The 25252-nt window shown below is 36.4% G+C and overlaps 1 protein-coding gene and 6 gene segments (V, D, J or C); all 7 read left to right on the top strand.

The window, feature by feature from the left end:
* Positions 1-228: 228 nt before the first annotated feature.
* LOC122966496 lies at positions 229-740 on the top strand. The segment is given in 2 exon segments: positions 229-319; positions 409-740. Coding segments are annotated over 2 exon segments (366 nt in total).
* Positions 741-4020: 3280 nt separating this feature from the next.
* LOC122966495 lies at positions 4021-4782 on the top strand. The segment is given in 3 exon segments: positions 4021-4069; positions 4158-4460; positions 4706-4782. Coding segments are annotated over 3 exon segments (414 nt in total).
* Positions 4783-7443: 2661 nt separating this feature from the next.
* On the top strand, positions 7444-8031 carry LOC122966527. The segment is given in 2 exon segments: positions 7444-7643; positions 7727-8031. Coding segments are annotated over 2 exon segments (348 nt in total).
* A 3512-nt stretch (positions 8032-11543) lies between these two features.
* LOC122966903 lies at positions 11544-13703 on the top strand. The segment is given in 4 exon segments: positions 11544-11625; positions 12311-12490; positions 13251-13257; positions 13583-13703. Coding segments are annotated over 4 exon segments (390 nt in total).
* Positions 13704-14669: 966 nt separating this feature from the next.
* Positions 14670-15197, top strand: LOC122966525. The segment is given in 2 exon segments: positions 14670-14771; positions 14857-15197. Coding segments are annotated over 2 exon segments (348 nt in total).
* Positions 15198-20467: 5270 nt separating this feature from the next.
* Positions 20468-21016, top strand: LOC122966546. The segment is given in 2 exon segments: positions 20468-20580; positions 20682-21016. Coding segments are annotated over 2 exon segments (345 nt in total).
* Positions 21017-21352: 336 nt separating this feature from the next.
* Positions 21353-24445, top strand: LOC122966904 (Ig heavy chain Mem5-like). Its single transcript, XM_044331270.1, has 4 exons — positions 21353-21381; positions 22300-22603; positions 23524-23572; positions 23656-24445. The coding sequence occupies exons 1-4, from the start codon at positions 21353-21355 to the stop codon at positions 24045-24047; spliced, it is 774 nt and encodes a 257-aa protein (XP_044187205.1). The 3' UTR covers positions 24048-24445.
* Positions 24446-25252: the final 807 nt, after the last annotated feature.

Consider the following 25252-nt stretch of genomic DNA (forward strand, 5'->3'; position numbering starts at 1 on the left):
ATACAACTAAAATTAAGAGCATAAAACGTATCTTCTGAAGACATTTCAATCTCATTTGAATTCAAATTACATTAATCGAATTAATTTGGCTCGAGTGACGACTCTAAAGATACATTATAATTGTATCAGTTCAGCAAACTCAGGCAACTATGATTCAATCCGGGTCACTCCTTCCTGTGAGGAGGAGTCAATGCAAAACATTAATGTCCTCCATCTATACATATCTGTCTGCAGAGAAGATGACAGAGAACAGTGGACACACAGTTGAACATGATGGGGTGTATGACAGGACTGCTGCTTTTAATGATCCTCAGGGCAGGTGATAAAAATCACAGATCTTGTGTTTAAACTGTCTTTAAAAACCTGCCAACACAGAAACAGATTATTTTCCTTTTTCTGTCTTGACAGGTGTTGATGGTCAGACTCTGACAGAATCTGAACCAGCAGTTAAAAAGCCTGGAGAATCCCACAAACTGACCTGTACAACATCTGGATTCACATTCAGCAGCTACTACATGGCCTGGGTCAGACAGGCTCCTGGAAAAGGACTGGAGTGGATTGCTTATATCAGTAGTGGTGGTGGTAGTAGCAAACACTACTCTCAGTCAGTTCAAGGCCGGTTCACCATCTCCAGAGACGACAGCAGAGAGCAGCTGTATCTGCAGATGAACAGTCTGAAGACTGAAGATTCTGCTGTTTATTATTGTGCTCGAGACTCACAGTGACTGAGTTGGTTGAGCAGCTGTACAAAATCCTACAGTACTCATCAGACCCCCTTTAACTCACATGAATCATGTATTTTGTCAGCTCAGGTGGTTCAAGAAAATGATGTAATTCCTTCAGACACAAACATCTTTTTTGGAAACAGTGATACTATAATTTGGTTTTTAAAGTATATTTTCTGAGAGAGAGCATCATTTTTAATGATAACTCTTAATAAAGATTTGATTTCTCTTCTCATGTAGGACAAAACTTTTTTTTGTTGTTTTTACATGAATTTCAGTATGTGAGCAGCTCTCTAGAGGCTCAAACATCTGCAATACTGAAACCATTAAAAATATTTTATATAAAACTCCAAACGTCCACACAGCTGCAGAAAACTCGTACTGTTACATGATTTTGTTGTCACTTCACATTTTGTTGGCAAATGATGAATTTAACTGTACGGGTTAAGTCAATAAATACAGTATTTTTAAAATGAAAAGGAGACATAAATATATTTTTCATCATGTCAGACTATTTTAAACTTACATAGATTTACAGTAGAGTCATCAAAGACAGATTTTGAAAACGAATTATCAAAGTTTTTGTGGATGATAATGTGTTTTAATCCATTATTACAAAAATCCAACTATTGTAATATCTTATCCTTGAAACTCTTAATATTAGACTAAAATCAGTTTAACTACATTAATACATTAATAGATGGTTAATTATATGAAATGTCATTTTAAACAAAATCATAGCACCATCATAAGTTCACTACATTAACCATATATCATATTTAAGAACATATTCAGTCTGGAAACTTGACAGGAAAGACCGAATGTTTCACTTCAAAGTGAGAAATAGAAGTAACAAGAAATATACAATTGTTTATTCAACAATATGCAAATAAATGTGACTCATAAGGAAGTGAAGTGTGTGTGTGTGTCAGTGAGAGGACAGAAGAGCTCACATCAGTTCAGCTTCAACATCAACCATGTTCTCTGCAGCTCTGATGCTGCTGCTGGCAGCTGGATCCTGTGAGGAGCTTTCAGTGGATTCACACTAATAAACACATTAGAAACACTGAATAGTCAGATGAATGATGGAAGTAATGTTGATTTCTCTTTCCACAGGTGTGTACAGTATTGATCTCATCCAGCCAGACTCAATGGTTGTGCAGCTTGGACAGTCTTTGACCATCACCTGTCAGGTCTCTGGTTATTCTCTGACTGATAGCAGCTATGCAACAGGTTGGATCAGACAGCGTGAAGGAAAACCAATGGACTGGATTTTCCATCAGTGGGGAGGAAGCACTGGCAGCTTTTATCAAAATAATGCTCTGAAGAACAAGTTCAGCTACAGCAGAGACATGTCTGCAGGAACAGCGACAATAAAAGGACAGAATCTGCAGTCTGAGGACACAGCTGTTTATTACTGTGTACGTCGCCCCACAGTGATACAAACCACCAACAGACCTGCACAAATACCCAGCAACCAGCAAGACTCAACCAGGCACATGTTGTTAATGTAAAATTAAATGAATAATATTCAGCAGAGTATATGTGTCCAGTTACTCTCTGACAGAGAAGTTGTTGGTTATTTAAATGTTTTCTCTAAGTCAATTTTGTTTGACTTGTTGTCTATATCAAGAGCCCTTAGACACTCAACTTTTCCAGATTACAAGGATGTGATTAATTTCATTTTATATCAGTGTTTTATGATGCTTATTGATTACGTTAGAAGACCATTTTCTTCTCCACGCAAAGAAAAAAACATTTTTTTTCATAATTTTGCCAAAAAAAAGACCCAAAAAACTTTCAACTTCTGTGTGAAGATTTAAGATTATTATCCCAGAAGATGAAAATTCTGATGCTCCACTCAAACAATAATGAAATTAGTACATTTTAGAAAATTCAAAGGTTTTGTTCACATGTTGATACAATATGTGCATTGACATGCAGGGTGACATACTCCTGTGGCTGTGTTAAAACAGATAGTCACAATCAAGAATGTATATTAGAATAAGAGCAAAAATAAGATAAAGCACAAAAATTTAAAGATAAAAAAGCATAAATATATTGAATTTGTATTAAAATGCCAAAGTGAATATTTGCCAGTTTGCAATTTTCACCATATAAAGGTGACAACGGAGCAACATTGTACAAAAACTCATTATGTCAAAGCCAAAAATTTAATTTCAGTATTTCCAGAAAAATGTGAGTTTAAAGATTTGATGATTTCAACACCAGTTCACTGTTACAAAAAGGAAAGAATAAACAGAAAAAAACCTTAATGTATGTATTGTAAAAACCTAGTATGAAAGAATAAAATATATAAAATATTTTTAACAAGAACTGATTTCATGGTGCTGTAGATACTTTAATGGTTTAATTAGTATTATATCACAGTGTGTATTCCTATGGTGAAAACATCAATAATATGTTAATTTTGTGTAAAGTTTTATATTTATGAAAAAGACATGCAAGAGGTAACATTACCACATGCATTTCCCAAATTATCTCCTGGTGGGTGAGATTAAGTTCGGTAATAACAAACATAATATCATCTCATGTTTTAGTGAAGTTATTTTATGTCATGATAATTCAGTTGCAAGTGTTAAAAATATGTGTTTGTTGGGGGAAACTCTGATATCCAACAACACAAGTTGGTTGTAACTCAAACTTGCAACACACAATTCAACTTTTGAAGAGAATTCTGATTAAGTACAATTTTCAAATTTCGATTAACTAAATCAAAATTCATTTAACTGATATTGCAGTTCTTCCATCATTGTTTTGTCTGTGAGGACGAGTCAGTTCAAAACTTGGTTGTCTTCTACCTTTACTGATCCGACTGCAGAGAGAGAGACAAACTGGTTACTGTAGTTTTCACTGATATTTGTTTGACACAAGAAACAGAGTTTATGTTTCACATTGGATATTTTATTTTTATTGACTAAAGAAGATGGGTATTAATAACATCTATGTACTGAGGAGTTACATATTTTTCATGTATTCTCATCAGTTTTCTTCTCTTATATTCTTACTGGGGTTTTCTTTTCCCCTGACATCCTCAATGTTATGAGCACTTTGTGAGAAAAACAAAATAAAGCAACATTTGTTCAGGAGGTACTTTTTTGTATTGAAAGTTAACTATAAGCTTTATATTAAAATAGGTATTGCAAAATTTCAAAAATTCAATCCGGTTCTCTCTTTGCTGTGAAGAGGAGTCAATGCAAAACCTTGATGTCTTCCACCTCTACTTATCTGACTGCTGAGAGGATGACAGAGAACAGTGGACACACAGTTTAACATGATGGACTATAGGACAGGACTGCTGCTTTTAACTATCTGCTGGGCAGGTGAAGATCTTCACTGATCTTTATCTGACATATTTACATTTGTATTACCAACTTGATGCATGTTAGACTCTTTTTTATGTCTTGACAGGTGTTGATGGTCAGACTCTGACAGAATCTGAACCAGCAGTTAAAAAGCCTGGAGAATCCCACAAACTGACCTGTACAACATCTGGATTCACATTCAGTGACTACTACATGAACTGGATCAGACAGGCTCCTGGAAAAGGACTGGAGTGGATTGCAACTATCAGATATGACAGTGCTTACATCTACTACTCTCAGTCAGTTAAAGGCCGGTTCACCATCTCCAGAGACAACAGCAGAGAGCAGCTGTATCTGCAGATGAACAGTCTGAAGACTGAGGATTCTGCTGTTTATTATTGTGCTCGAGACTCACAGTGACTGAGTTTGTTGAGCAGCTGTACAAAATCCTACAGTACTCATCAGACCCCCTTTAACTCACATGATTAATGTCGTCAGTTCAGTTAGTTCAGGAAAATGATGTAATTCCTTCACACTAAAACACCTTCTTGGAACCAATAATATGCTAATTGGAATTTTAAACAAAGAATCCTAACGACAGTTCTTCAGAAAGAATTTAATTATCTTCTTACATAAACCTTTAACTTGAATTTCAGTATCTGAGCAGCTCTCTAGAGGCTCTGAATGTCTGTGGCTTCAAACATGTGCAACACTGATACAACAAAAAAGCATTTTATGTAAAACTCAGAAAACTCGTACTGTTGCATCATTTTGTTGTCACTTCACTTTCTGTTGGCAAATGATGAATTTACATATACAGTAATACATGTTTTATTAAAAGTACACATACATATTCTTTTCATCATGTGAGAGTATTTATAACTTTCAATTCATTCAGAGTAGACTCATCAAAAACAGATTGTGACTGTGCAGCCAGGTCAACGTCTGACCATCACCTGTCAGGTCTCTTATTCTCTTAGCAGCTATTACACACATTGGATCAGACAGCCTGCAGGGAAAGAACTGGAGTGGATTGGAAGGGGATATACTGGAGGCTCTGACTACAAAGATTCACTAAAGAACAAGTTCAGTATCATCTCAGACTCTTCCACCAAAACAGTGACTCTAAACGGACAGAATCTGCAGCCTGAAGACACTGCTGTGTATTACTGTGCCAGAGACCCACAATAACACAAACCATCAGCAGACCTGAACAAAAACCTCTCAGTGCCTGAACACTTGTAACATGAAGCCACCAGAGGAGGAGCCCTCGGACCACTAATCATTTCAACACCAGTTCATCACTAAAGAGGAAAAAAGACTACAGTATATTTATAGCAGGAATTATAAGAAGAGCCTTTAAAACATATTATGAATTTAATTTTAACAACAATTTATTACTATATGCCATTAAACACTAAACCTTTAATTTTACCATTAATGAAAAAGACATGTATGAGGTAACATTACGACTAAATTCCCCCAAATAATCTCCCATCAGTGTCTATTCTTACAATAGTGAGGAGTAAAGGAATTATTTATTTAACAGCTCTTCATCTGACTAGAAATTGTTCTCCAAAAAGTCACTTCTTCATTCATAACTTTACCATTTCAACAAATCCATCATTTTTTTTGAAACACCATTTGTAAGTCCATTTAATAATTTCTCTTCAGACAACTTCATGGTGATGCTAATAAGTCAAACTATATGTTTTCATCACAACCCAGTCCAGTTACATCACAGTGAAGATTTTACACCAATCCCTGCTGTCCTGCAATGATTTCCTGTCCCAATACAAACCTGCTCACTGCTTGAGATCTTCATGTTGGTTCCTACTAGTGGTTCCGAAATCTCACCTTGTCATAAGAGTGACTGAGCCTTTGCTCTACTCACCCCTCAGCTGTCTGATCTCAACCAGCGAGTTTCACATCGTCTCCAAACTGACTGTCATTTGTTGTATTTGTTTTTAAAATCATCTCATTTTATCTCTTAGATATGTTTGATTTTATGTAATTATTTAACATTATGTTACCATACTTTGTAATATTCTTTGTGATTAGTGCTATACAGTAAAAATAATGAATATGATTTTTAGGGTTTGAAAAACCAACCAGTGATTTAATGTTATGTCCATATGTAGATGGAGAAACAGCATATATATGTATGTATGTGTATATATATATGTGTATATATATATATGTATATATGTGTATATATGTGTATATATATATATATATATGTATATATATATATATATATATATATATATACCACTCTCAGTCAGTTCAAGGCCGGTTCACCATCTCCAGAGACGACAGCAGACAGCAGCTGTATCTGCAGATGAACAGTCTGAAGACTGAAGATTCTGCTGTTTATTATTGTGCTCGAGACTCACAGTGACTGGAGTTGGTTGAGCAGCTGTACAAAATCCTGCAGTACTCATCCTTACTGGGCTGATAGACTCAACCTTTCTCACTTGTTTTGTGTATTCAGCTGTATGGAAACTAAACTTTGTGGTCATACAATATGCAAAGACTAAAGAAAGGACCACATACATGTTCACATTTGTATAAACACACACACAAACACACATTTGTATAGCTGTCTTAGTGAGGAAATAAATGCCTATTCCCAACCTTTACCCTAAACTGAACCTAAACCCATTTCAGTCTTAACCCTAAAACAGCCCTTTGAGGGTCAGAAAGTGACAACAAGCTAAAATGTCCTCACTTCCCAGGTCTAAAACTCAAATTGGTCCTCACAAAAACAATCATACAAGTACATGCTTCCACACACACACACACACACGCACCCATGCATGCAGGCACTTACACACACACACACACACACACACCATACACAACAAAAATACTAACTACACTGTAAACATGAGAAAGCTGACAGTGTTGGTGGTTGCTCGGTTTGGTTCCATGGAGTCCAGTGATCATTATATTGCAATGCTAATGAATGTTATTCATTATCCATGATGGAAATGTCCATAAAGCAGCCCTCTAAGTTAATATTAACATAGTAACTACAATCATGATCCACCACTATCATGTCATTAGTGCTTATACTAGAATTTACACAGTTTGCACAACTTGATCTCATATTACATTTAAAATAAAAGCAGAAAAAACATTATTTGAGAAAGCTGACAGTAGTTTCATTAAATGCAGAGATATTGTGTTACAATTGAGTGTATAATGAAATTGCCATTTCTAATGAAATATTGAACAATAAATATCAAGTATATTGTTGGGTTTGAAATGAATATTAGTCTGTAACCACAATGTTTACAAGCACGTTTGTGACAATAAATAACACTGAAAAGAACTCCGTATGGATTACAGTGAAAAAAGATGCAGATTAAAAGTTTCATCAAGGCTCATACAACATATTCTTTGAGTAGTCTCCAGTTAGACCAACATTAATGCTTCATGTGTTTGATTCTATGCAAACTCAGTGATCCTCCTTGTTTCTCAGATATAAAAACTTCACATCAGACTGTCAGTGGAGATCACAGCACATCAGTTTCACCATAAACCATGTTCTCTGTAGCTCTGCTGCTGCTGTTGGCAGCTGGATCCTGTGAGTCTCTCTGGATTTGTCATAGTCAGCAGTTCTTCGTTTGTTTTGATATTTTGTCACAACATATTGTCTTCTTTTAACAGGTGTGAAGTGTCAACAGTTGACACAGCCAGCCTCAGTGACTGTGCAGCCAGGTCAACGTCTGACCATCACCTGTCAGGTCTCTTATTCTGTTAGTGGCTATTGGACAGCTTGGATCAGACAGCCTGCAGGGAAAGGACTGGAGTGGATTGGAAGTAGAATTGGATCCACTACAGCCTACAAAGATTCACTAAAGAACAAGTTCAGTATCGACTTAGACTCTTCCAGCAACACAGTGACTCTAAATGGACAGATTGTGCAGCCTGAAGACACTGCTGTGTATTACTGTGCCAGATACCCACAATAACACAAACCATCAGCAGACCTGAACAAAAACCCCTCAGTGCCTGAACACTTGTAACATGAAGCCACCAGAGGAGGAGCCCTCAGACCACTAATGATTTCAACACCAGTTCACTGTTACAGTAACAGGAAACAGTATTTGATCATATTTAACCATAAAAAGTAAAATAAATAAAACATGATACATAATTATAATAATATTAAATAATACAGTGGAGGCATTTATCAAAAAGTGTTCTCTCTTCCTGACTCACAATATTTATATTTCAAGTGGTGAATTTGTTGCAGCATTATTTCAACTGACAACTACACTTTGAAAGCTCTTCATCTAACAAGAAATGAAACATAAATAATCTTTCTTTATGTGACTTTTAATTTTATTTTTTTGGCTCCACATAAATTACTTTTGTCAGTCTAGACTAACAATGAGAGGAAGGACTGAACAGGACTAGAAATGTAACATTTTCTCGTGAGAATACAAGAGCTTTACAGAACACTTTCACAGTCTTTGGTACGATCTGTCTCCAGTATAGATGCAAACATTACAGGTGACCTCAGTAGATCAAAATATTAGCAAACTGTAAATAAGTTAAATATGCTGTGGTATTAAAATAAAATAATGTCATTAATAACTGACAACTATCATTTGCTTGGTCTGAATGATTATAAATTGAAACACGTTTTATGTCTTAGTCCTCTGTATATTGTAGATTAATGTTGACCTTTTTTATTTTACATATTTACCTGTTTCTTTTTACATATTTTTCACATATTCTCATCAGTTTTCTTCACTTATATTCCTACTGGGGTTTTCTTTCCCCCTGACATCCTGAATGTTATGAGCACTTTGTCAGAAAAACAAAAAAAGCAACATTTGTTCAAGAGTTACTTTTTCTATTAACACTTAATGATAATAACTATGAACTTTATATTGAAATTATTATTGCAAATTTTCAGTATTTTAATCCCGTTCTCTCTTTGCTGTGAGGAGGAGTCAATGCAAAACCTTGATGTCTTCCACCTCTACTTATCTGACTGCAGAGAGGATGACAGAGAACAGTGGACACACAGTTTAACATGATGGACTATAGGACGGGACTGCTGCTTTTAACTATCTGCTGGGCAGGTGAAGATCTTCACAGATCTTGAGTTGAAGTTGTTGTTAAAAAGTTACCAGCTTAAATCAACTGATTATTTTCCTTTTTCATCTTGACAGGTGTTGATGGTCAGACTCTGACAGAATCTGAACCAGCAGTTAAAAAGCCTGGAGAATCCCACAAACTGACCTGTACAACATCTGGATTGTCATTCAGCAGCTATGCTATGGCCTGGGTCAGGCAGGCTCCTGGAAAAGGACTGGAGTGGATTGCACTTATCAGCAATGGTGGTGGTAGCTACATCTACTACTCTCAGTCAGTTCAAGGTCGGTTCACCATCTCCAGAGACAACAGCAGAGAGCAGCTGTATCTGCAGATGAACAGTCTGAAGACTGAAGATTCTGCTGTTTATTATTGTGCTCGAGACTCACAGTGACTGAGTTGGTTGAGCAGCTGTACAAAATCCTACAGTACTCATCAGACCCCCTTGTACTCACATGAATCATGTATTTTGTCAGCTCAGGTGGTTCAAGAAAATGATGTAATTCCTTCAGACCCAAACATCTTTTTTGGAACCAGTGATACTATAATTTGGTTTTTAAAGTATATTTCCTGAGAGAGAGCATAATTTTTAATGATAACTCTTAATAAAGATTTGATTTCTCTTCTCATGTAAGAAAAAACTTTTTTTGTTGTTGTTTTTACATGAATTTCAGTATGTGAGCAGCTCTCTAGAGGCTCAAATATCTGCAACACTGAAACCATTAAAATTCCAAAGTTGATATTTGCCAATTTGCAATTTTCACTATATAAAAGTGACAATGGAGCAACATCGTAAAAAAACTCATCATGTCAAACCAAGTCAAAAAATTTACTTTCAGTATTTCCAGAAAAATGTCAGTTTAACACCATTAAACACTCAGAATACACAGTCTCTCTTTATTAACTCAAACATGTTCTTTTGTAGCTTTGTGTTTCCTCCCACATGCAGCTCTGATCTCTAAAGCTCCTCTTAGACATGCACCTCTTTACATTAATCTTGTTTATTTTTTACTGTGTCAGTCACATGTCCGAATAAGCAGCAGGGTCAATTTTATGTAAATCTGAGTGCCTGTCAATCCATGTCTGAAAAGAGTTTAAATTGTCAGTTGCTGTAAATGTGTTTGTCTGTGTTGTGAAGAATAAAAAACAAAAACTGTAAGAAAAAATTCTAAATAATAATAGTTTTTCCATAAACTTGCATCATAATATATGTGTTCCTATTAAAAGTGTCAGAATTTCTGCAGGATCCTTCTTTTATAGCCTGTCAGTGTCCTTCTTTATGCAAAGTGAACGTCCTCACAGTCTGCTATAAACACTTGATATCATGCTGTCAGTTGCAGCAGAAGAAGAGAAGCTCCCATCAGATCACCTTCAATACCAACCATGTTCTCTGTAGCTCTGCTGCTGCTGCTGCTGCTGCTGGATCCTGTGAGTCTCACTGAGGCAGAGACACTGACAGTATGATCACAGCACACTGACTGTTCACTGTTGTTACACTGATTCAATACTCAACATGTTTTCCTCCACAGGTGTGAAGTGTGAACAGTTGACACAGCCAGCCTCAGTGACTGTGCAGCCAGATCAACGTCTGACCATCACCTGTCAGGAGCAGTTATGCTACAGCTTGGATCAGACAGCCTGCAGAGAAAGAACTGGAGTGGATTGGAAGTGCACGTGTTGGATACACCACAGACTACAAAGATTCACTAAAGAATAAGTTCAGTATCGACTTAGACTCTTCCAGCAACAGAGTGACTCTAAACGGACAGAATGTGCAGCCTGAAGACACTGCTGTGTATTACTGTGCCGGAGCGCAGACCTGAACAAAAACCCCTCAGTGCCTGAACACTTGTAACATGAAGCCACCAGAGGAGGAGCCCTCAGACCACTAATCATTTCAAAACCAGTTCACTGTTACAGTGAAGAGAGAAACAGCCTTTAGATTTTTCTAAATGTTTGTCTTAATTTAATTTGGCAGCAACTGTTTCCATCTATGTCAAGACTTTGACATTACAATCACTGATACATGACACTCAGTGAAACTCAGTGAATGACAGTATTATACATTATTAAACATTAAATTGTTCAATTAATTAAATAAATTCAGTTGCCAACTTGTCTTCAAAAGCTCGTCATCTGACAAGAAATCAGTCTAAAGAAATGCAGCTTCTCTCCCAAAATGCCATTATTTGAAAATGAACAACATTCAATCTGAATCATAAACCACCAACCTGATGTTAATGTTATAGTAATTAGTCAAACTACAGAAAATTTTGCTTTCATCATCAGTCTAAGTGTGTTTGTCAGCAATTCAAATTCTTCTTTTGAGTTATTTTAATAAGGTGTATACAGTATTGATCTCATCCAGCCAGACTCAATGGTTGTGCAGCCTGGACAGTCTTTGACCATCACCTGTCAGGTCTCTGGTTATTCTCTGACTGATAGCAGCTATGCAACAGGTTGGATCAGACAGCGTGAAGGAAAACCAATGGATTGGATTTTGAATAGGGGGGGAGGAGGCAGAATTGATCCAAATAATGTTCTGAAGAACAAGTTCTTCACCACACAAACCTTTCTACTAGAAAAGTGACATTAACTGAATCTGCAGCCTGATGACACAACTGTTTATTTCTGTGCACATGTAAACTCTACAGTGATACAAACCACCAGCAGGCCAGAACAAATACCCTAATTTCCCTCATATCATTGATACATGAGTTCAACTTAACATGTACCATACAGACAGTCTTTCTGACTATTTTTGGGTCTCTGGATGTGATGTTGTATTCCGCATGGAAGGACAAGTCATAACTTCAACTATAACAGACTTCCAGTAAATGAGCCACTCCCTCCCCATGATACTCTGATGCAAATCTTCAGTGTGTGCAGTGTACATCTGTCCTGCTGACTGGTCTTGTTGTTCTTGTGGAGCATCAGAGGTCACATCTCCAGCCTCAGGATGATGAACACACTCACTCTTCTGCTGGTTGCTCTCTCTCTGTCCTGTGAGTTCTCCTGCTTCTTGTTGTTTTATCTTTTATCAGACAGCATCAACTGATGGTCAGTCAGTGATACCAGAAAACTTCCCAGATGACTGTTTGTCTCATTTTATTCTGTGGTTCATCACTCCTTTCATCTCATCAGGTTGTACAGGTCAGAGTATGGAGTCCATTCCTTCCAGTTCAGTGGTGAAAAAGCCTGGAGAGACTCTCAGTCTTTCCTGCAGGGGATCTAGCTTCACATTTAGCTGCTGCAGTATGCACTGGATCAGACAACCTTCAGGAAAAGCACTGGGATGGATGGGGCGCATTTATAGCGATGCAAGTGGAACTGATTATTCCAGCAGTGTGCAAGGACGAATAGAAATCACCAGAGATAACAGCAACAACATGGTGTATCTGAGACTGTCCAACTTAAAGCCAGAGGACTCTGCTGTGTATTACTGTGCCAAATACACACTGGTTAAAGTAAGCAGATAGGCTTTACAAAAACTCCACAGATGATGTTTTTACAAAGACCCACAGGTGGCAGTAGAAGATATGGAATAAAACTAACTAAGGAGAATAATGACAACACCTCTAAACATGTAAACACAAGCACACATGAATGCACACTGTGAAAGCAACAGCTGATGTTGGTGTTTGTGACTTCCTGTTTTTTAGGGTTATATGTACCTTTTTATAAAAGTAATGGTTAATAATGGTCCCATAAATTGTTTTGTACAGTAGGTCTGAAATTACAAATATACTGTAAATTGACATTTATGAATAATATATAAATGGCCCACAAATACTGCTGATCAGAATATATGAATGAATCTAAATTGGGTAAGAATTCATGTTAAAGTGGAATAATCTGAGATCATCTTCATCATAAATGTTAAAATTATTATTAAAATATAGAAATATGTTCTAAATGTCCCAGTTTTTGATTTTTTTATCTAGAGATATGTGTGATGTGGTGTGTTTCTCTTTGAGGAGGAGGAGTCAATGCAAATCTCTGATCTTTTTCATCTCTACATATGTGTTGCAGAATGAATGACAGAGACTAAATCACTGACATACACGCTGCAGACTGGACAGAGACAATGTGCTTTTACAATGATCAGACCTGATTATTTGGTTGTTTTTCTCATCCTGTCAATTAACTGGACAGGTAAGAACCATTGTTGTTTTTCTGACGACCTGGTATAAAGATGTTATGGCTGCATGACAGTAGCTAATAAACAGTTTAACTTTCTGTAGGTGCTGAGGGTCAAACACTGATTGAGTCTGAATCAGTGGTTAAAAGATCTGGAGAATCTCACAGACTGACCTGCACATATTCAGGGTTCAGTAGCCATTACTGGAATGCTTGGATCAAAAAGGCTGCTGGAAAAGGACTGGAGTGGGTTGCTACTATCAGTGAGACCAGTAGCTACATCTACTACTCTGAGTCAGTTAAAGGCCGGTTCACCATCTCCAGAGACAACAACAGAGAGCAGGTGTATCTGCAGATGAACAGTCTGAAGACTGAAGATTCTGCTGATTATTATTAGAGCGACAGTACTCATCCTTACTGGGCTGATAGACCCTAACTATCTCACTTGTTTTGTGTGTTCAGTTGTATGGAAATAATAAAGTAGAGTAATACAGTACAGTATGCAAAGAGTAAATGCTCGACCATACAGTCACATGCAAAAACACGCACATACACATTAACAAACAGTAAAAACCGAAAAGAAGTAATTCAAGACTTAAAACATCTATTTTTCTCCTCTGTGTATCACTGACAACAGTTCTAAGTTCAGTTCAGTTCAGTTTTAATCCATCTTAACAGATGTATCATTGTAATAATAATGCTTTACTTTACACTACTACAAATAACACTAATGCAGAACTATACTTATTTATCTATTTTGAAACCATAGCATAACTAGAGCCAAGGACTAATTAGTGTTTATTTAAACTCTTTAAGCAGAGAAAGGGTGCATACACTTTTATATTGTTTAATTTGTTGCCAGAAATTTGTGGCTTTTTCCCTTGAAAGTCAGATAATAACTGAACCTGTACAATGGGCTACAAATTTGGAGAATCCAGTGTACATTACTCAACTACCTGACAGAGATAAGATCCTGATTAAGGACAGGAAAAGGTTTGAAGAAATGATATGATATTATTTCAGAAATGATGGTTAAACAATCTGATAAAACAGCTTTATTATCTCAGACGTGCTCTCTGATGTTCTCTGTAGCTGAAGAAGAATGGAAAAATTAAATTGTCTGTTTATTTGAGTTTAAATGCATTTGTCTGACTTGTGTTAGAAGTTTTGTGAAGAATGAAAGAACATTAACTTTAAGTTACTGTTTTAAATAATACATTTGTATGTGTCAAAATAAATGCTAATAACACAATTCCAAGTTGACTATGTGTGACACAACAGTCCATCCTTCTTTTATAGCCTGTCAGTGTCCTTCTTTATGCAAAGTGAACTTCCTCACAGTCTGCTATAAACACTTGATATCATGCTGTCAGTTGCAGCAGAAGAAGAGAAGCTTCCATCAGATCACCTTCAATACCAACCATGTTCTCTGTAGCTCTGCTGCTGCTGTTGGCAGCTGGATCCTGTGAGTCTGGATTCTGGATTTGTCATAGTCAGCAGTTCTTCTTTATTTTGATATTTTGTCACAAAACATTTTCTTCTTTTAACAGGTGTGAAGTGTCAACAGTTGACACAGCCAGCCTCAGTGACTGTGCAGCCAGGTGAACGTCTGACCATCACCTGTCAGGTCTCTTATTCTCTTAGCAGCTATTGGACAGCTTGGATCAGACAGCCTGCAGGGAAAGGACTGGAGTGGATTGGAAGTAGATATACTGGAGGCTCTGCCTACAAAGATTCACTAAAGAACAAGTTCAGTATCGACTTAGACTCTTCCAGCAACACAGTGACTCTAAACGGACAGAATGTGCAGCCTGAAGACACTGCTGTGTATTACTGTGCCAGAGACCCACAATAACACAAACCATCAGCAGACCTGAACAAAAACCCCTCAGTGCCTGAACACTTGTAACATGAAGCCACCAGAGGAGGAGCCCTCAGACCACTAATGATTTTAACACCAGTTCACTGTTACAATACAAGAAAGAAACAACAATTATAATAATATTAAATAATACAGTGGAGGCATTTATCAAAAAGTGTTCTCTCTTCCTTATAGTTCAAGTGGTGAATTTGTTGCAGCATTATTTCAGTTGACAGCTACACTTTAAAAGCTCTTCATCAAACATGAAATGAAACATAAATAATCTTTCTTTATGACACTTTTAATTTTAGTTTGTGGCTCCACATAAATTATTTTTGTCAGTCTGGACTAACAATTAGAGGAAGGACTGAACAGGACAAGAAATGTAGCATTTTCTCCTTTTATTTGTGAGAATACAAGAGCTTTACTAAACACTTTCACAGTCTTTGGTACGATCTGTCTCCAGTATAGATGCAAACATTACAGGTGACCTCAGTAGATCAAAATATTAGCAAACTGTAAATACGTTAAATAGGCTGTGGTATTAAAATAAGATAAAGTTATAAACAACTAACAACAGTGTTACTTCTTTCTTGCTCCTCTGCACTATTATTAATGATTATAAATTAAACAGGTTGTTTGATGTCTTAGTCCTCTGCATATTGTAGATTAATGTTCACCATTTTTAAAAATGGTTCATCAGATTTTAGATGTCCTTTCTTGTAGGCAGCCATTGGTTTTTGTTCATGTTCATGAAAATCATTTTAATTATCTGAGGTGAGATTCATCTCATGTTTTAGCAATGGTGGTGGTAGCTACATCTACTACTCTCAGTCAGTTCAAGGTCGGATCACCATCTCCAGAGACGACAGCAGAGAGCAGCTGTATCTGCAGATGAACAGTCTGAAGACTGAAGATTCTGCTGTTTATTATTGTGCTGGAGACTCACAGTGACTGAGTTGGTTGAGCAGCTGTACAAAATCCTACAGTACTCATCAGACCCCCTTTAACTCACATGAATCATGTATTTTGTCAGCTCAGGAGGTTTAAGAAAATGATGTAATTCCTTCAGACCCAAACATCTTTTTTGGAACCAGTGATATTATAATTTGTTTTTTAAAGTACATTTCCTGAGAGAGAGCATCATTTTTAATGATAACTCTTAATAAAGATTTGATTTCTCTTCTCATGTAAAAAAAAACTTTTTTTGTTGTTGTTTTTACATGAATTTCAGTATGTGAGCAGCTCTCTAGAGGCTCAAATATCTGCAACACTGAAACCATTAAAATGCCAAAGTTGATATTTGCCAATTTGCAATTTCACTATATAAAAGTGACAATGGAGCAACATCGTAAAAAAACTCTTCATGTCAAACCAAGTCAAAAAATTTACTTTCAGTATTTCCAGAAAAATGTCAGTTTAACACCATTAAACACTCAGAATACACAGTCTCTCTTTATTAACTCAAACATGTTCTTTTGTAGCTTTGTGTTTCCTCCCACATGCAGCTCTGATCTCTAAAGCTCCTCTTAGACATGCACCTCTTTACATTAATCTTGTTGATTTTTTACTGTGTCAGTCACATGTCCGAATAAGCAGCAGGGTCAATTTTATGTAAATCTGAGTGCCTGTCAATCCATGTCTGAAAAGAGTTTAAATTGTCAGTTGCTGTAAATGTGTTTGTCTGTGTTGTGAAGAATAAAAAACAAAAACTGTAAGAAAAAATTCTAAATAATAATAGTTTTTCCATAAACTTGCATCATAATATATGTGTTCCTATTAAAAGTGTCAGAATTTCTGCAGGATCCTTCTTGTTCCTACTAAATATAACACTAATGCAGAACTATACTTATTTATCTATATTGAAATCGTAGCATCACTAGAGCCAAGGACTAACTAGTGTTCTTTTAAACTCTTTCAGCAGAGAAAGGGTGCATACACTTTTATATTGTTTAATATGTAGCCAGAAAATTATGATTTTTTTTCCCCTGAAAGTCAGATATTAACTGAACCTGTACAATTGGTTACAGATTTGGACAATCCAGTGTACATTACTAGACCACTTGGTGGAGATAAGATCCTGGTTACAGACAGGAGAAGGTTTGAAGAAATTATATGATATTATTTCAGAAATGATGGTTAAACAATCTGATAAAACATCTTCATTATCTCAGACATGCTCTTGTGTATCTCTGATGCTCTCTGTAGCTGAGGCAGAATGGAAAAATTAAATTATCTATTTATTTGACTTCAAATGCATTTGTCTGACTTGTGTTAGAAGTTTTGTGAAGAATGAAAGAACATTAACTTTAAGTTACTGTTTTAAATGATACATTTAGCGACTATTACACAGCTTGGACCAGACAGCCTGCAGGGAAAGAACTGGAGTGGATTGGAATGAGATTTGCTGGAGCTTCATACTACAAGGATTCACTAAAGAACAAGTTCAGTATCGACTTAGACTCTTCCAGCAACACAGTGACTCTAAATGGACAGAATGTGGAGCCTGAAGACACTGCTGTGTATTACTGTGCCAGACACCCACAATAACACAAACCATCAGCAGACCTGAACAAAAACCCCTCAGTGCCTGAACACTTGTAACATGAAGCCACCAGAGGAGGAGCCCTCAGACCACTAATGAGTTCAACACTAGTTCACTGTTACAGTAAAGAGAGAAACAGCCTTTAGATTTTTCTAAATGTTTGTCTTAATTTAATTTGGCAGCAACTGTTTCCATCTATGTAAAGACTTTGACATTATAGTCACTGATACATGACACTCAGTGAAACTCAGTGAATTAAACTATTATACATTATTAAACATTAAATTGTTCAATTAATTAAATAAATTCAGTTGCCAACTTGTCTTCAAAAGCTCATCATCTGACAAGAAATCAGTCTAAAGAAATGCAGCTTCTCTCCCAAAACGCCATTATTTGAAAATAAACAACATTCAATCTGAATCATAAACCACCAACCAATGTTATAGTAATTAGTCAAACTACAGAAAATTTTGCTTTCATCATCAGTCTAAGTGTGTTTGTCAGCAATTCAAATTCTTCTTTTGAGTTATTTTAATAAGGTGTGTACAGTATTGATCTCATCCAGCCAGACTCAATGGTTGTGCAGCCTGGACAGTCTTTGACCATCATCTGTCAGGTCTCTGGTTATTCTCTGACTGATAGCAGCTATGCAACAGGTTGGATCAGACAGCGTGAAGGAAAACCAATGGATTGGATTTTGAATTGGTGGGGAGGAGGCAGAATTGATCCAAATAATGTTCTGAAGAACAAGTTCTTCACCACACAAACCTTTCTTCTAGAAAAGTGACAGTAACTGAATCTGCAGCCTGATGACACAACTGTTTATTTCTGTGCACATGTAAACTCTACAGTGATACAAACCACCAGCAGGCCAGAACAAATACCCTAATTTCCCTCATATCATTGATACATGAGTTCAACTTAACATGTACCATACAGACAGTCTTTCTGACTATTTTTGGGTCTCTGGATTTGATATTGTATTCCGCATGGAAGGACAAGTCATAACTTCAACTATAACAGACTTCCAGTAAATGAGCCACTCCCTCCCCATGATACTCTGATGCAAATCTTCAGTGTGTGCAGTGTACTTCTGTCCTGCTGACTGGTCTTGTTGTTCTTGTGGAGCATCAGAGGTCACATCTCCAGCCTCAGGATGATGAACACACTCACTCTTCTGCTGGTTGCTCTTTCTCTGTCCTGTGAGTTCTCCTGCTTCTTGTTGTTTTATCTTTTATCAGACAGCATCAACTGATGGTCAGTCACTGATACCAGAAAACTTCCCAGATGACTGTTTGTCTCATTTTATTCTGTGGTTCATCTCTCCTTTCATCTCATCAGGTTGTACAGGTCAGAGTATGGAGTCCATTCCTTCCAGTTCAGTGGTGAAAAAGCCTGGAGAGACTCTCAGTCTCTCCTGCAGGGGATCTGGCTTCACATTTAGCTGCTGCAGTATGCACTGGATCAGACAACCTTCAGGAAAAGCGCTGGGATGGATGGGGCGCATTTATAGCGATGCAAGTGGAACTGATTATTCCAGCAGTGTGCAAGGACAAATAGAAATCACCAGAGATAACAGCAACAACATGGTGTATCTGAGACTGTCCAACTTAAAGACAGAGGACTCTGCTGTGTATTACTGTGCCAAATACACACTGGTTAAAGTAAGCAGAGAGGCTTTACAAAAACTCCACAGATGATGTTTTTACAAAGACCTATAGGTGGCAGTAGAAGATATGGTTTGGAATAAAACTAACTAAGGAGAATAATGACAACACCTCTAAACATGTAAACACACACACACATGAATGCACACTGTGAAAGCAACAGCTGATGTTGGTGTTTATGACTTCCTGTTTTTTAGGGTTATATGTACCTTTTTATAAAAGTAATGGTTAATAATGGTCCCATAAATCGTTTTGTACAGTAGGTCTGAAATTACAAATATACTGTAAATTGACATTTATGAATAATATATAAATGGCCCACAAATACTGCTGATCAGAATATATGACTGAATCTAAATTGGGTAAGAATTCATGTTAAAGTGGAATAATCTGAGATCATCTTCATCATAAATGTTAAAATTCTTCTTCTTCTTCTTTTATACTACTACAAATAACACTAATGCAGAACTATACTTATTTATCTATTTTGAAACCATAGCATTACTAGAGCCAAGGACTAACTAGTGTTTATTTAAACTCTTTAAGCAGAGAAAGGGTGCATACACTTTTATATTGTTTAATTTGTTGCCAGAAATTTGCGGCTTTTTCCCTTGAAAGTCAGATAATAACTGAACCTGTACAATGGGCTACAAATTTGGACAATCCAGTGTACATTACTCGACTACCTGACAGAGATAAGATCCTGATTAAGGACAGGAGAAGGTTTGAAGAAATTATATGATATTATTTCAGAAATGATGGTTAGACAATCTGATAAAACATCTTCATTATCTCAGACATGCGCTTGTGTATCTCTGATGTTCTCTGTAGCTGAGGCAGAATGGAACAATTGAATTGTCTGTTTATTTGAGTTTAAATGCATTTGTCTGACTTGTGTTAGAAGTTTTGTGGAGAATGAAAGAACATTAACTTTAAGTTACTATTTTAAATAATACATTTGTATGTGTCAAAATAAATGCTAATAACACAATTCCAAGTGGACTCTGTGTGACACAACAGTCCATCCTTCTTTTATAGCCTGTCAGTATCCTTCTTTATGCAAAGTGAACTTCCTCACAGTCTGCTATAAACACTTGATATCATGCTGTCAGTTGCAGCAGAAGAAGAGAAGCTCCCATCAGATCACCTTCAATACCAACCATGTTCTCTGTAGCTCTGCTGCTGCTGGCTGCTGGATCCTGTGAGTCTCACTGAGGCAGAGACACTGACAGTATGATCACAGCACACTGACTGTTTACTGTTGTTACACTGATTCAATACTCAACATGTTTTCCTCCACAGGTGTGAAGTGTGAACAGTTGACACAGCCAGCCTCAGTGACTGTGCAGCCAGGTCAACGTCTGACCATCACCTGTCAGGTCTCTTATTCTGTTAGCGACTATTACACAGCTTGGATCAGACAACCTGCAGGGAAAGAACTGGAGTGGATTGGAAGTAGATATACTGGAGCTTCATACTACAAGGATTCACTAAAAAATAAGTTCAGTATCGACTTAGACTCTTCCAGCAACACAGTGACTCTAAACGGACAGAATGTGGAGCCTGAAGACACTGCTGTGTATTACTGTGCCAGAGACCCACAATAACACAAACCATCAGCAGACCTGAACAAAAACCCCTCAGTGTCTGAACACTTCTAACCTGAAGCCACCAGAGGAGGAGCCCTCAGACCACTATTGATTTCAATACCAGTTCACTGTTACAAAAAGCAAAGAATAAACAGAAAAAAACTTTAATGTATGTAATGTAAAAACCTATAGTATGAAAGTATAAAATATGTTGTTAATTGATTTTTAACAAGAATTGATTTCATGGTGCTGTAGATACTTTAATGGTTTAATTAGTATTATATCACAGTATGTATTCCTATGACAAAAAATCAATTATAATATGTTATTTTTGTCTAAACTTTTATATTTATGAAAAAGACATGCAAGAGGTAACATTACCACATGCATTTCCCCAAATTATCTCCCGGTGGGTGAGATTAAGATTAAAAAATACAAAACATAATGTCATCTCATGTTTTAGTGAAGTTATTTTGTGTCATGATAATTCTGTTGCAAGTGTTAAAAATATGTGTTTGTTGGGGGAAACTCTGATATCCAACAACACAAGTTGGTTGTAACTCAAACTTGCGACACAAAATTCAACACTTGAAGAGAATTCTGATTAAGTGGAATTTTCAAAATTCAGATCAGATCAAAATTCATTTAGCTGGTGTTGCAATTCTTCCATCATTGTTTTGTCTGTGAGGACGAGTCACTTCAAAACTTGGTTGTCTTCCACCTTTACTGATCCGACTGCAGAGAGAGAGACAAACTGGTTACTGTAGTTTTCACTGATATTTGTTTGACACAAGAAACAGAGTTTATGTTTCAAATTGGACATTTTATTTTTATTGACTAAAGAAGATGGGTATTAATAACATCCATATACTGAGGAGTTGTTATTTTTCATGTATTCTCATCAGTTTTCTTCACTTATATTCTTACTGGGGTTTTCTTTCCCCCTGACATCCTGAATGTTATGAGCACTTTGTGAGAAAAACAAAACAAAGCAAAATCTGTTCAGGAGGTACTTTTTCTAGTAAAACTCAATTATGATGACTATAAACTTAATATCGAAATTGATATAGCAAAATTTCAAAAATTCTCTCTCCCTGCAAGGAGGAGTCAATGCAAAACCTTGATGTCTTCCACCTCTACTTATCTGACTGCAGAGAGGATGACAGAGAACAGTGGACACACAGTTGAACATGATGGACTATAGGACAGGACTGCTGCTTTTAACTATCTGCTGGGCAGGTGAAGATCTTCACATATCTTGAGTTGAAGTTGTTGTTAAAAAGTTACCAGCTTAAATCAACTGATTATTTTCCTTTTTTTGTCTTGGCAGGTGTTGATGGTCAGACTCTGACAGAATCTGAACCAGCAGTTAAAAAGCCTGGAGAATCCCACAAACTGACCTGTACAACATCTGGATTGTCATTCAGTAGCTACTACATGGCCTGGATCAGACAGGCTCCTGGAAAAGGACTGGAGTGGGTTGCAACTATCAGTACTGATGGTAGTAGCTACATCTACTACTCTCAGTCAGTTCAAGGCCGGTTCACCATCTCCAGAGACAACAGCAGAGAGCAGCTGTATCTGCAGATGAACAGTCTGAAGACTGAAGATTCTGCTGTTTATTATTGTGCTCGAGACTCACAGTGACTGAGTTGGTTGAGCAGCTGTACAAAATCCTACAGTACTCATCAGACCCCCTTTAACTCACATGATTAATGTTGTCAGTTCAGTTAGTTCAGGAAAATGATGTAATTCCTTCACACCCAAACACCTTCTTGGAACCAATAATATGCTAATTGAGTTTTGAAACAAAGAATCCTAACAACAGTTTTTCAGAATGATTTTAATTCTCTTCTTACCTAAAGCATTTTTTTTTAACTTGAATTTTAGTATCTGAGCAGCTCTCTAGAGGCTCTGAATGTCTGTGGCTTCAAACATGTGCAACACTGATACAACAAGACAGTATTTTATGTAAAACTCCAAACCTCCGCACAGCTGCAAAAATCTCATACTGTTACATATTTTTTTGTCACATCACTTTCTGTTGGCAAATGATGAATTTACATATACAGTAATACATGTTTTATTAAAAGTATACATACATATTCTTTTTTAAGATGTCAGACTATTCATAATTTTCAATTAATTCTATTTATTCATGTTTTTGTGGATGATAATAAGTTTTCATCTATTATTAGACAAATTCAACTATTGTAAAATCTCATCCTTGAAAAATGCAATATTAGAATATAATCAGTTTATCTACAATAATACATGAATAAATGGTAGATTATTTAAAATGTCATTTTAAATAAAATCATAGCACCATTATAAGTTCACTAAATTAACCATATATTATGCTTAAGTACAAATTCAGTCTGGAAACTTCAGACTGAACTCCTCACCTCAAAGTGATAAATAGAAGAACTAAGTAATCCAGTCCAATCCAGTTCACTTCTCCCTGTGAGGAGGAGTCAATGCAAAACTCAGAAGTCTTCCATCTCTACTTATCTGACTGCAGAGAGGATGACAGAGAACAGTGGACACAGTTTAACATGATGGACTATAGGACAGGACTGCTGCTTCTAACTATCTGCTGGGCAGGTGAAGATTTTCACTGATCTCGACCTGACATATAATTCATTTCAGATTTCATTCACGTTATGTTTTCTTTTTTCTCCTGACAGGTGTTGATGGACAGACTCTGACAGAATCTGAACCAGTGGTTAAAAAACCTGGAGAATCCCACAGATTGACCTGTACAACCTCTGGATTCACATTCAGCAGCTACCATATGAACTGGGTCAGACAGGCTCCTGGAAAAGGACTGGAGTGGATTGCTTTTATACACACAGGCAGTGCTGCTATCTCTTATTCCCAGTCAGTCCAGGGTAGATTCACTATCTCCAGAGATGACTCCAGCAGTAAGCTCTATCTACAGATGAACAGTCTGAAGACTGAGGACACAGCAGTGTATTACTGTGCCAGAGACACAGTGAGAGACAGTAATAGGAGACTCATACAAAAACTACTTCCTCTATTTACCTCAAAGACTTGGAACATTCAATGGTCTAAATAGCAATAATAATAATTGTCCTGAATTGCTGATTTTAATGTTTTTTTGTTTTTTTTGTTTTCATTCATAACCACTAGAACCACCACTGATAACATTCAATAACATTCATTCCTTTATTATCACTTTTTTGCAATACTGATTGTGATGAACTGTCAGTGATGGAAAAGTAGTGATTGGCTGAATGTTTAAGTCTGATTTGTAACCTACATATATATATATCTCTAAAATAGAAAAATGTTTTTATTTGATGAAGATATATTTTTGTGTATTTGCAAGGTTTACAGATGATGTAAAAAGACTATTTTTGGTTTCATACAATGCTGATGATTGAATTCATTATATTACATTTGAAACCTAAATTTTGCTCTGTAAATACAGTGATTCAAAAATGTACATTTTGGTATTCTTTTTAAAAAAATCAAAAGCACTGATTTGTTTGTTTCAGAAACATAAGTTTTGATTGTCCAATACATAATCAAAACCACATACAATCCTGAAACTGAGGCATTTTACACCCTTAACAATATGTTTTAGGGAAAAAGGCTGTGCCAGATGCATTTACTTATTAACAAATCAAATATATAAATGTCACTTTTTCACTGTTATTATTGAAGTAAATCTCAAGATGAACAGCAGGAAGCCTGAAGAAGATGTTGTGTATTTTTGTAAATCCATTGACGAAGCTAAGTTAGTCAGCTCTTGTGGCAGTTGTGCTTGTCATACTATGTGCCTGTTTTTAGATATTTTATATTTATATTTTATATTTGTTTTGGCTTAACCACAAGCATCTCAGCAGTCATCTGTTTAGATCTGTTCTCATGTACTAACTCAAAAACGATATTGTCTCTGTTGTGTAAGTTTAGTTTTCACAGAGAAAACAGTACTTTAAGGTAATAGAATTGTTGTTAATTCAGTGTTTGATTATTACTCATCAGGAGAACCTGAACCTGAGATCCTGTGTACGACTAAGTGGATGCTGCTGATGGAGACTGACTGACTTCACTACCACCCTGGCTGTCCTCTTCACATCTTGCTATAGTTCACAGTTGAATATCAGGAGGAAACAATGACATCGCTGGAGTCTGTTCAAAAGATATTGCTCATCAACATTTTTACAACATATCCTATTTCTTTTACATTCATTTTACTTGCATTTTCCCTGTGATTGTTAAGATTGCTGTTAAGATTAAGATGAAATAAAGAAAATA

Source organism: Thunnus albacares, chromosome 17 (assembly GCF_914725855.1).
Source record: "Thunnus albacares chromosome 17, fThuAlb1.1, whole genome shotgun sequence".
NCBI classification, from domain to species: domain Eukaryota; kingdom Metazoa; phylum Chordata; class Actinopteri; order Scombriformes; family Scombridae; genus Thunnus; species Thunnus albacares.